The sequence below is a fragment of the Hemiscyllium ocellatum genome, chromosome 12 (genome assembly GCF_020745735.1).
Source record: "Hemiscyllium ocellatum isolate sHemOce1 chromosome 12, sHemOce1.pat.X.cur, whole genome shotgun sequence".
NCBI lineage: Eukaryota > Metazoa > Chordata > Chondrichthyes > Orectolobiformes > Hemiscylliidae > Hemiscyllium > Hemiscyllium ocellatum.
Genome location: NC_083412.1, coordinates 33,313,023 through 33,325,432, shown reverse-complemented (window position 1 = coordinate 33,325,432; position 12,410 = coordinate 33,313,023). Strand labels below are relative to the sequence as shown.

Here is a 12,410-nt window from a genome sequence, read left to right as displayed (position 1 = left end):
CCAACCATACAATTCGGAGATATGTGGAATATGTTCCCATAACTTGGCTGCTACTTCTCTCAAAAAGCCAATACTGATGAGGAGGTCTGACACTAAATCTGCTCTGCCAGCTCAACTTTCTACAAAATGAGTATTTCACAACAAAGACCACAGATCAACAGGAGTCCCAGTGTACAACCAGCTGCTGTCACCACATTCCTACATAGCTGTGAGACCTGCACTGTGCAGTACATAAGCCTGATTTACAGATTCCAAAAATGATGCCTCTACTGCATTCTCCTAAGTTAACAGGAGGTCCATCAAACAAAAGACAGTGTACATCTTGAAAGCAGCTCTGTAAGGCAGGTGAAAGCAACAGAACAACCCTGGCAGAAACAAACAATCCTGATTAGAAATCATCCTTGAATTTAAAAATGACTGAGGGCCACCAAATGACCCAAATCGATATTCTACATTCTTGGATCACTTTTATTTTTATTTTGCATTGTTACACAAATATAACCAACTTAACAAAATGATTTCAGCCATACTCATTTCTGGAGGCCAAAGGTAGAAATTTCTGACATCCAAAGTCCCTCATGTGCATTGCTAAACATGCAGTGCACCAACGTTGGACCTCAAGACTCAGATAATGGGGCTATCACTATAAATAAACTGCAAATATACTGTCATATTACCATTGGTTCATGATCTGCAGTATGAGGATGACTGTGCAGTTAACACCACTCTCCACCAGACTTGCAAGCTACTTTCAACCTCTTCACGTGTGCATAGGAGAGACTTCTGGCATTTATATGTTAATTTCAATTTGACTTTCACCCAAAAATATATACTTCTTCCAAAGTGATAGTTGCATCTGTTTTAAGGATTAGTTTATGGCGTGGTTTGTCTATATAAAGATCTTTTAATGCCATGCTATGAAAACTGTAACTTGTATTTATATGTTACCTTTACCACGATAAACATTCCAAAACACTTTACAGTAGCATTATCGCATGAAATCTGATATCGAGCCAGAGACGGCAATACATTTGGCATTAAAAGCTTCTTTGATAAGTTCAGGTTTAAGGAGTAGAGAGAGTTGGAGACTTTGTGATGCTTAAGGAGAAAGTTCCAAGTTTGGCGCTGAAGCTGCTGCAAATCACAAGTAACAAGGTAAAAGATACAGAGACCAGGACTGAGGGAACACAGAGAACTTGTAACGCAAGAGGACGTTACCGAGTTGGAATAGTAGGAGGCCACACGGAAGTTTGAACAAAGTTGAGATTTTTAAATTTGAAGAATTGCCAGACCAGGAGTTTATATGGTTAGTGAGCCCAGGAATCGGTCTGAACAATAAACTAGCGAGATGAGCATATCCCCGGGAAGGTGTGCAGCAACAAGACGGGCATATTGTGGAGAAACAGCTGATGTCAAAATTCTCTACTGATACTATGGAATAGCTGATAGCTTTGTGTAGTGGATGTGGTAAAGGAAAATAGTTTACGATAAGTACACGGCACTAAGTATGTGCGGTTCATTTAACATTGGCACCTGGTCAAAATAATGGTGTGTTGCAATAGCTGCTGATGGTTGTCCAAAACATGCAAGTCGTTCCACAATGCACCCTGTATTTGTTATTGACTAGATCTCCAATCTTCACCAACCCTTAATCCTCATTCACTTTATCCACCACCTGCCAACTCACCTGAAAATGCAGGTGTATATTTATAATGAAACCTGTCAGGAATTCTGCCTTCGGTTTGGGTAACTGTGATTGCTCAAAACATTCTTAGTCAGGTGTGAAACAAAAAAAGGAAAACTTTCTGGAATAAGTCATTTTGAATAAGAGAGGTTTGATGATAACCACTGTGGCGTCCCTGATAAGACCTGTTTCAACGCAGTTTGACCCATACACATTTGACCCTTCCACTCAAAGGGCAAATACAGTACTAACATGGAAAAAACAGCCTCTGCCTACCAGGCGCTATTTTTAGTTGGAACAACTGTCAGCAACGTCAGGAATCCTTTCACAATCTGCCTCCAAACTAAACTGATGCACAACCCTAGCGATCTTCTTCGGTCGACTTCTGTCTAGCTCCCCCACCTCCCCCCCAAAAAAAATCTTAGACATTTCAACCCTCAACCACCCCACTCCCGGCAGAAAGTAACATCCCGCCGGTTGGTTGGAGTTTAATAAACAGCAAAGAGTGAGCCAGCAACTGCCCCGAAGGTGTTCTCCGGGTTCCAGGTAAGGCTGGGGAAAGTTTCTCCTGGGGTTCACTGTTGTCTGATGGAGTGGCCGAGAGTCGCAGGAGCTGGTCAGAGAAGCCAACTTGACCATTCTGTGGTTTTGTTGAGAGACAGGAAGGAGGGAGGGGGAGCTTGATACCAGCCCAAGGAGAAAGTGACCTGACATGGGACGGTCGGCCCTTTCTGATTGGGGAGCTGTTTTTGGAAAGGTGACCCTTCCTGCCTCGCGTTGTCGCTCCTCCTGGCCTTGTGTGTGCTGGTTGGACCGGTTTAACCTCTGGGAGTTGGATAGTAGCCTCTCCTCATGGTGACAGAGCCACAGAGTCCAGCTCCAGTCCTATGACTGTGACGCGCCTAGCCGGAGAAAGCGACATTGACCTTTCAGTTCCACTGTCCCGCTTTTGGAGCTGCCAAAAGTGGATCGTAACTTTGAGGCCGTGACTCATCCCCATGCTATCCACTCTCGCCTCCAATGCTTATTCTTGGGAGATGATTCTCCTGCCTGTTAATACCGCAAGCGGGAACCAGTCTGGTTCCTCCGCTCCGCGTTAGACAGCACACATCGAGCTCCTTTTTAAAGAGTTAACACACAGAGAAAACGCTGGAGAAACTCTACGGAGTGAGGGAGAGACAGGGTTAACGATTCGAGTCCAGTGTGACTCTTCTTCAGGACGAGAGAAGTTTAGTGAACATTCCTCAAGTGAAACTTATTTGGAATTGTTGGTTTCTCTATTTCGTGCCGTGTTTTCAATAAATGCAGAGAATTAAAAATCACACAACACCAGCTCCTAGTCCAACAGGTTTATTTGGAAGTACAAGCTTTCGGAGCGCTGCTCCTTCACCAGGCAGCTCCACATCATGGCTTCAGTAACTGCTATAACATCCCTAAGTTCTGTCTGGGATTTGACTTAACTGTCACAGGATTTTAATCCCTCTCGGTTTAGTCATCTCTACTTTGACATTTCTGACATATCTGTAGAATCAACGCGCGGATTCAACTCCGCTGAAAGTGGGCCGGGGGTTCTGGTTTTAACGAAGGGAAAGTATTCTTTCAAATGTTCTCAGACAGCGCTGAGAATATCATTTCAGTGTCTATTAAAGATTCACTCAGACCCGAGCGAACAGAGGCTCGAGTGTTTCTGCTCGATGTCCCTGTGTGGGGTAACCAGGCAACATTGAAATGGACACTGAAAGATTATCTTTGGCGGGGCCAGTGTTCCAGCGAGAGAGACACAGAGAGAGAGAGAGAGTTCTAGCTCTCCACGGTGACAGCTCCCACATTCTGGATGTTTGGATTTAACTGTCTTTTCTCGTTTCCAGCGGGAAATCCAGCTTCCCTCTACGCAATGTCCAAGCGAAGCTCCAATGTCAAATCTATCCAGGTGAGAGGAAAACACCTCAGAAGTTGCCTGTGGGTCTACCGCCGGATATTGTGAGTGCGAGAAGTGACCCCACTGACTGTCACCAGCCTGTCTTGGGCCGACGGTCTCCAGCGACGCTAACACTTGGTTTTATTTAATCCATTTTGCAGGCCAACATCAATATCCCCATGGGCGCCTTCCTGCCCGGAGCTGGACATCCCAGCAAAAGAAAAGAGTCTACCTCACAACCTGATGAGGTGAGTGAGCAACTGGATAGGTGTAAGTCAAGGTACAGCCCGGCCAGACCACACCGCTGCTCTCTCACTAGAGACAGAGAGGACGGGTAATGGGCTAGGCCTCAGGTCGATGGAGAGGTTGAGAGGAGTGTCTGTACCTCTGCTGGGACGGGAATTGAACCCAGCTTCCTTCGCAAAAACCAGCCGTCCAGCCAACTGAGCTGGCTGACCCCGGCCCCTCCCCAAAACACACACATTACTCATAAAAGGAAGAAACACATCAGACTCCAAACCTTAACCTTCTCCCTCTACAGATGCTGCCAGGTTGAGTTTCTCCAGCACTTTCTGCTTTTATTTCAGATTTCCTGTTGCATTTTGGTGCCAATAAAGGAATAGTTTGTGTTCATTTAGCACCTTTTAATGACTTAAGGATGTTCCAAGTGTTAAACATCTAAATAAGTATTTGTTTTTGCAGTGTTATACGTAACTCCACAACCAATTTATAAGCATCACCGTCCCACAAACAGCAAAGTGATAGTAATCAAGTGATCTGTTTTCATCAATGTTGGTAAAGAGATCATTATTACTGGCTGTGAGCGATTACACCTCCTTTTATTTGAAATTTAATGATTTGAAACATCTTTTGTGTTTTTGGTTGCGTCAGCCCTACATTCCTGACCATTTTTCACCCGGGTGTGAAGGGGAATGGACAGATTGGAGGACTTCCTCCTGGGTCTGTTCCTGGGCCTGGCCAGGATGGCCTTAAACAGGTCCAGGTGGCTGGTTGTGGAGGGGGTCTCCCAACTGTCTGACACTCTTCCACTGTTACCTTCATGCCCAAGGATTGTTGGAGAGAGGGTACATGGTACCCATCAATGTTCTTGATGCCTTTAGAGACAAGTGGGCACTGTGGGAGCATACAGTGCTTTATTACCCCCTCCAGTTCCATTTGATGCCTTGTCTTGCCCATGACAGGCATTGCATGTAAGTATCTAATTGGCTGCACTGCTGATTTACTGGTAGTGCTCAGTGTTTAAAAAGGGAAGCAACAAACAAAAAAAACAAATCACAGTGACTTTGGGAGAGTAAAAGTCACTCAGCTGAGTGTGATAGCACTTCTGGTTATAAAACAAAACATTATTGCAGGGGAGATCTGTTCTTGGCATCCTCCAATGGAGAGCTTTAACACCCAACTGGGAACAGACAGGGCCTCACGTTAATATCTCACCCCAATGACAGCATATCTGACAGTGCAGCACTCCCTCAGTATTGCTGTGAAATGTCAGCCTATACTGTATGCTCAACATCTCAACTCACAGCTTTCTAACTCAAAGACTATGAGTGAGTCATACTGACAACTAAATACTGGTTATGGAACTATATCAACAACTGGAAAGCAGTGAAAGATTGGGAGTTAAATGTGGTGTGTTTTGGAATCAGACACAACTGCTCATACAGTGCCAAGAAAAGATTATTAAGGCAGATTTTACATCTATTATTATAAATCAGTGTTAAAAAAAACAGAACCATGCTCCGTCTCCACAGTGGGATTGTGTGGAGTTAACCTTTTAATTAATAATTGTAATGTTGCATCTTCACTAGGCTCATTGATAAATACGGTCTTGTGTAATTTTGAATAAGATCATGCTACACTTCATAGAGTTAAGCATCATGTCAGGACAAAGTAATTATGCATCAGTGCAGATTTGCATCTAAAGAACACCATCCATAGACTCACATGTAACAACCAATAGAATATCTTTACAGTGTAATCACTACTGTAGCACTGGAAACATGGCAAGCTATTTGCTCACAGTAATGTTTCTACAAACATAAATCAAATCACCTATTTCAACAATAAGAACTTCTACCAGTACAAGATCCTTAATGTAATAAAATCAAATTGCTATTTAACTTCACAGGAGCATGAAAAAATATAACTTGACACTGAGTCACATGAAGAGATACTAGAACTTACTGTCAAAACTCATGGTAAAGATATAGGTTTTAAGGAGAGTTTCTTGGAGGAAAGAAATGCAAAACATTAGAGAGCGAATTGCAGAGTTTAAGTCCCTGATGGCATACTGCCACCAATGATGCAACAAATAAAATGTGGGATATTCAAGGAGCCACGTTTCATTGGGAGAAAAGATATCTAGAGGAGAATACAAAGCAGGAGAGTACAGAGATGGAAACATTGATGGTTGAGGAAACAATCTCTGGAGGAGAATTTTAAAACTGAGATGATGTTTAACTAGTAGACAATGATAGATGAACAGGACTTGGTGCAAATTAGGATATAGGCAGCAGCATATAGGATGACTTTAATTTAGCAGAACAGAATATGGGAAGTCAATCAGTGGAGCATTAGAATGGTCAAACAGTAGATCTAACAAAGGTAAAAATAAGGGTTGAAACACTGGGGGAGCTGAGCTGGGAATTGTGTGGGGCAGTGTTACAGAGATGGAAATGGGTGGTCAATGAAGGCACAGATATATATTTGGAAGCTCATCTTAGGGCTAAATATGAAACCAAGTTTGTGAACAATTTGGCTGAGTTTCAGACAGTTGCCAAGGAGACGTTTGGAAATGTGACTAGAGATTGAAGTTTACTGGATAAAAGTGAGGACTGCAGATGCTGGAAACCAGAGTTTAGATTAGAGTGGAGTTGGAAAAGCACAGCAGGTCAGGCAGCATCCAGGGGCAGGAAGATAGAAGTTTACTGCACAGACCAAAAACAGTTGGTAGAAATTTATGGCCATCTTGTACTAGACTTTTGAAAGACAATCAGATAATTTAGAGACAGTGAAGGGGTCAAGAGAGCTAATGATGAGGTAGAGCTGGGTGTCAGTAGGGGACATGCTTGATATTGTGCTTTTTGATGATGGATCAATAAATATTCCTTAGAAGGCACTGACATATTGGCATGGGCATTGGAAGAAAAGCCAAAATAGGTCATTCTCTGCCTATGAATAAAGAGATTTAAACCAGGAAAGCAGAGTCCCATTCAAATTAACAATAGTGAGAAGATGTTGAAGGACATTAATGTGGTCAAAAGCTGCAGGCAGCATAATGAAGGATAATATAACTTTAGCACAGCCACATTCAACATGAAAATGACTTCATTTTTATATCGTGAAAGGGATAAAATGATTGGAGGGATCCGGTTATGTAGTTATGGGAAACAAGTGTGGGGATTCAGAAAACAACCACTTGTTTCAAGGGCTTGGAAGAGGTAAGGGACATCAAAGATGGTGCTGACATTTGCAAGAATATAGGGGGTCAAGGGATTTTTTTTGGAAGCAGGTTGATGATAACAGATTGGAAGGAGATGGAGACAATACCTGAATTGAGAGAATTATGAACAATACCTAATATGGCAGCCAGGAAGAGACAATTGGTTGATTACCAGGTGAGTGAAAACAAGGTCGAGAGAAGAGAAGGTGGGTGTTATGGACAAGACCTGATATGAGAGGTGATAGAAGAGAACCTAGAGAAGAGGGCAAGCTCAGGCCAGAGAAGAGACTTCAAGAAAATTGAGCTCAATAAGTTAGTGAGGAGAAAGGAGGTGGCATGAACAGTTGATTGGATGATATTAATTTTAATGGCCAAGAAGTCTTTGAATCTGCACTTGTTCCAGTTGAGAGAAAAGGGAACTGTGAGAGAACGTTTAAGGACACAGATATGGCTGGAGGCAAAGCAACCAAGGGTTCTCTTTATATTCCAAAATGATACTGGAATAGAGAATAGTTTTAGCAGGTGAGAGTACAACCCAATGATGGTTTATATGATCCAGCTAGATCCAGGGCTGGAAAGTTAAAACAGATTCATTAGATGGAAACTGCCAGAACACAGAGGAAAATTCTCCATGTCTCCTTTGAAACAATGCAATGAGACAGTAGGAGAGAAGAAGGCTCAGAGACTTAAATCTAAAAGAGCAGGGTAGAGGAGAAAAGGCCAGTACTGACAGGGAATTCTTTGGTTAGGGGAACATGCAGCCTTTCAGCATCTTTTATCACACTCCTTGGTGGTTTGCTTCCCCTCCTAGAACCAGTTCAAGGATGTCACAGAATGTTCTTTAGGAGGATGTTGTAGTCTTACAAAATTGTAAGGTAGGGAGTTAGATAGAGAAAAAGCAAGTAATAATCTCAGATTACTCCCTGTGCTATTGTAAAACGTACTATTGTAAAGAGTACAAACAAACCTGGAGGTGTATGTGCACAAGTCATTCAAGGTGGCAGGACAGGTAGAGAGACCTGATAATAAAGCATAAACTATTAGAGCTTCATTAACAAGGACACAGAGAACTAGAGCAGAGTGATTACAATGAACTTATATCAGAAATTGGTTACACTTCAGAAGGAGTGTTGTGCATAGCCATTGGTGCCACACTATAGGAAGGATATGAATGCATTGGAGACAATGCAGAGAGGTTTAGAAGATTTGTTCTGAGGATGAGATACTTCAGTTATGAAGATGGATCGGAAAAGTTGGGATTGCTTTCCTTAGAGAAGAGACGACAAAGAGGAGATTTGATAACGGTTTTCAAAATAATAGTGGGTCTGGGCAGAGGGGAGAGGTAAAAACCTGTTTCCATTTATAAATGGATCAAAATCAGACAACACAGTTTTAAAGTGTTTTACACAAGAAGGAAAAATGCGGTGAAAAAAACCTGTTTTTAGATAGCGACTATTTCGGGTATGGAATGCACTGCTTAGAAATGTGGTGAAAACAGATTCAATGGAAGCAGTGAGATGGCTGTTGCATAATTAGCTAAGTGGAAACAAAGTGCAAAAATGCAGTTGACAGGGACAAAATTAAAATGCACAGAGAGCCAGTACAAATGTGATGGGCTGAATAACTTTTGTCTGCACTGCAATGATTCTTTGATTCTGTGATCTCACCTCATATGAAAAATGCACATTGGAAAATTGAGAACTATCACCACTGAGGACTGAGATTCAGCTGAGGTTTTGTGTTCAGTGTGTGTGTGTCTCTGGAGAGGCAGACTTGCTCTGACCCAGAGGCAAGAGTGCTACCACAGAACTCAGGTTTATACTGTTCCAGTGAAAAGACTTGATTGGATTTAGAACCTTCTGACCCAGTGATGAGAATGCTATCACTGCCAAAGTAGGACTCTGAGTACAATTCACAGATTGACACTTAGACCAAGAAAGAGCAAGGTGTGAACTAAGGCAATTCTGTATACTTTTATGTGGTTTAGTAATGATTTCATCTGATACAGGGGACATGCATTAAATCAGAGGATAAAAAAGAACTGCCTGGAGCAGTGAAGTTACCAGGACCAGCCGTCAACCTCAAGCAGCTTCAGAATGCCAAGAGTGAGCTGAAATTTGTCCCCAAGTTTGAGTAAAAGTGAGATGGGTTCAGATTCAGAAATGTCTATATCACTGACTTTCACTTTGAGCCACCTCTGCTCCTGCAGGATAGCAATGGGCATCTCCTATGGCCCAACAATTTATACAGGTCTACCGGCATTGTTAGAATAAATGAACCAATTGTGTAATGGTTGTATAATGAACCTTTGCTACTGATACTTCTGTTACTGTAAAATCAATATTTGCCTGCCAATTGTACTGTTTTCTGAAAAATGTAAGTATAAAATATTGTTTTATAAAGCAACTGAAATGTATTAAACCATAAATCTTCTAAATTCAAAGCTTCACTGTTGGATAAAGCATGTATTATTAGAACGCATGGTGTTAAATAAGTGAATGTTTTAATTAAAGATGTTGAAAAATTACATTGTCTCACCTAATGTAGTTCCAAGAACACATTGTCAGCTATACACTGATTCTTGGTGCACTATTGGTTTCACTGTTGCAGATCTGCTGAATAATGCCACAGCAAAGCCCAATGCTTGCACTCAAAGGTCGACTCCTAGTTACATTTCCGCTTGTTTGTTGTTCAACGTGATGTGTGTAGACACAGTTCACCTTACAAGCCAGCCTGGCCCTTCAGACTGAACCATTCATCATCACCAATGTGCTTGTTGATGACTGTAACATTTAAGGACATGAAGTGTTCCACTGACTGCAAAATAAACATCCAGACTATTAGTATAAAGTTACCAAACTACATGAGAGACCATAGGGCTAATTTTAATTCAGCTTGCAAAGCAAATAGGTGGGCAGTGGCAGCGTTAGAGTAGTGAGATGGCACTATCCTGTTCCACTGCACCTATTTAATGGGCCCTTCGCTGGACAGTCTTAGCAAATCATGGGATCCTGAAGCAAACTTGAGGGACAACTAGACAGAGTGTGGGTCATGCACATTCCCAGAATTGTGCCAGTTTAAAAGACTGTGGCTCAATAGACAGTAAGTGAGAAAATTTTGTAGAAGTTGGAGAAACTGGGTCAGGTGTATGCTGAGTGGCTGTTCTGCTAATTCTGAGATTGAACTTTAACCTCAGCACATAATAAACGTAGCCTATATTTCATGGCATTTTGTTGATTATTCACTAATTTTTATATAGCACAAGCCATAGTGTCACTTTCATAATGGGAGAGGGCAATACTTTCAAAAGGCATTGTGATGTGACGGGTATTGTAGTTCTCGGGAAACATGTCTAGATGGAATAGCATCCTTCCTTTATGCTTTACTTTCACAGCCCGTCAATTAATATGCAAGATACATGAAAATCATAGCTTAAGCTAACATTTCATGTAGCGCTTATAACAGAACATCAAACAAATGCAGCAACATTGTTATGAGAAGTTTGTCTGCCAGCATAAAGGGTTGAAAGTTTGGGTGTATTAAATAATTTAAATTCATGTTTATTTGATGACAGCAAGCTAGGGAAGAACAAAGTCATCTTTAAAAAATCTTGAAATAGAAAACGTTTCTTATGGGCTACTTTCCAGAAGGCTGATAAGGAACTGAAGAATTTTCTTGTCCTCTCTGAAACAGCATCTGTTTAATGGTCAGTTTTTCTCAGTAAGAGAAGGTATGTATAGGTTTTTTTTTATGTTTGGGGACATCTACCTCTTAGATGTAAACAGAAAACATTTCAAACTTTATTGCAGTTGAAATAAAGATTTTTAAAAAATTGCTTTCATACATGCCTTTTGCAACCTTCTAACAGCTCAAAGAGCTTTACAATCACTGAACTATTTTCGAAATGATGTAATGTAGGGAATCATTTCAGACAATCCAGTACCATGATTCCGATATGATTTGCCAGATCCATATAGACTGTTATAACTCTTAAATGCTTCTATGCTTTCACACACAAAAAAATCACAAACACATCTGAAGATATTAAACTTGAATTATTAACCCTGTTTTGCAATCCACAGATGCTACCAAACTTGCCTTCATTGCTCAGACCTTTGAGTATGTTGAGGTTGTACAAGATGTTGGTGAGGTCACTTTTGGAGTACTGTGTACAGTTCTGATCACCCTGCGACAGGAAGGATATCATTAAACTAGAGAGGGTTCACAAAAGATTTACCAGGATGTTGCCAGGAATAGAGGGCTTGAGTTATGAAAATAGGGTGGATAGGCTGGAAAATTGGTCACTGGCATATAGGAGAGATCTTATAGAGGTTTACAAAATCATGACGGACATAGATAAGGTGAAGATAAGGGGAGGGGAGTTTAAACCTGGGGGGTATATTTTTATGGTGAGAGGAGAAAGTTTTAAAAAGAATATGAGGGGCAACTTTTTACGCAGAGTGTGGTTCACGTGTGGAATGAACTGCCAGAGGAAGCAGTGAATGATGGTACAGTTCTAACATTTATGACACGTTTGGATAAATAGATGAATAGGAGACCTTTGGGGGTACATGAGCCAAACACAGGCAGGTGGGATGAGTTTAATTTGGGAACATTGTCAGCATGAACTTCTGCAAGGTTGTTCAACAAGATTCCGCGTGGTACATTGGTTAGCAAGGTTAGATGACACGGAATCCAGGGAGAGCTTGCCATTTGGATACAAAATTGGCTTGAAGATAGGAGAGAGAGGGTGGTGCTTTTTGCACTGAAAGCCTGTGAGCAGTGATGCGTCACAAGGTTCAGTGCTAGGTCCACTGATTTTTGTTATTTATATAAATGATTTGAATGTGGATTTAGGAGGTACAGTTAGTAAGTGTGCAGATGATACCAACATTGGTGGTGTTGTGGACAGTGAAGAAGGTTTTCTCAGAGTACAACAGGACCTTGATCAGATGGGCTAATGGACTGTGTAATGGCAGATGGAGTTTAATTTTGATAATTATGAAGTGTTGCATTTTGGAAAGACAAATCAGGGCAGGACTTATACACTTAAAGGTAGGGCCCAAAGGAGTGTTGCCAAGCAAATAGACATTGGGGTGTGGGTTCATAGCTCCTAGAAGGTAGAATTACAAGAAAACAGGGTAGTGAAGAAGGCGTTTGGTACACATGCTTTTATTGGTCAGTGCCTTGAGTAGAGAAGTTGGGAGTCATGTTGCAGCTGCACAGAACATTGGTTAGGCCACTTTTAAAGTACTGCATTCAGTTCTGGTCTCCCTGCTATAGGTAAAATTGTAGTTAAACTTGAAAGGGTGCAGAAAAGATTTAAAATGATGTTGCTTGGATTG

General features: G+C 41.5%; 1 protein-coding gene across 1 annotated transcript; it reads left to right on the top strand.

Annotated features, from left to right (window-relative positions):
- Positions 1 to 2,027: 2,027 nt before the first annotated feature.
- smpx (small muscle protein X-linked) lies at positions 2,028 to 9,592 on the top strand. Its single transcript, XM_060832966.1, has 4 exons — positions 2,028 to 2,230; positions 3,553 to 3,614; positions 3,764 to 3,850; positions 9,074 to 9,592. Exons 2-4 carry the CDS (start codon positions 3,579 to 3,581, stop codon positions 9,200 to 9,202), a joined length of 252 nt encoding a protein of 83 aa, XP_060688949.1. The 5' UTR covers positions 2,028 to 2,230; positions 3,553 to 3,578; the 3' UTR covers positions 9,203 to 9,592.
- Positions 9,593 to 12,410: the final 2,818 nt, after the last annotated feature.

Bases quoted from the DNA above. Each gene is read 5' to 3' on its own strand.
- smpx (XM_060832966.1), top strand. From the start codon at position 3,579: ATGTCCAAGCGAAGCTCCAATGTCAAATCTATCCAG. The intron at 3,615-3,763 runs GTGAGAGGAAAA...TCCATTTTGCAG, and splicing joins CCAATGTCAAATCTATCCAG to GCCAACATCAATATCCCCAT. The intron at 3,851-9,073 runs GTGAGTGAGCAA...CATCTGATACAG, and splicing joins CTACCTCACAACCTGATGAG to GGGACATGCATTAAATCAGA.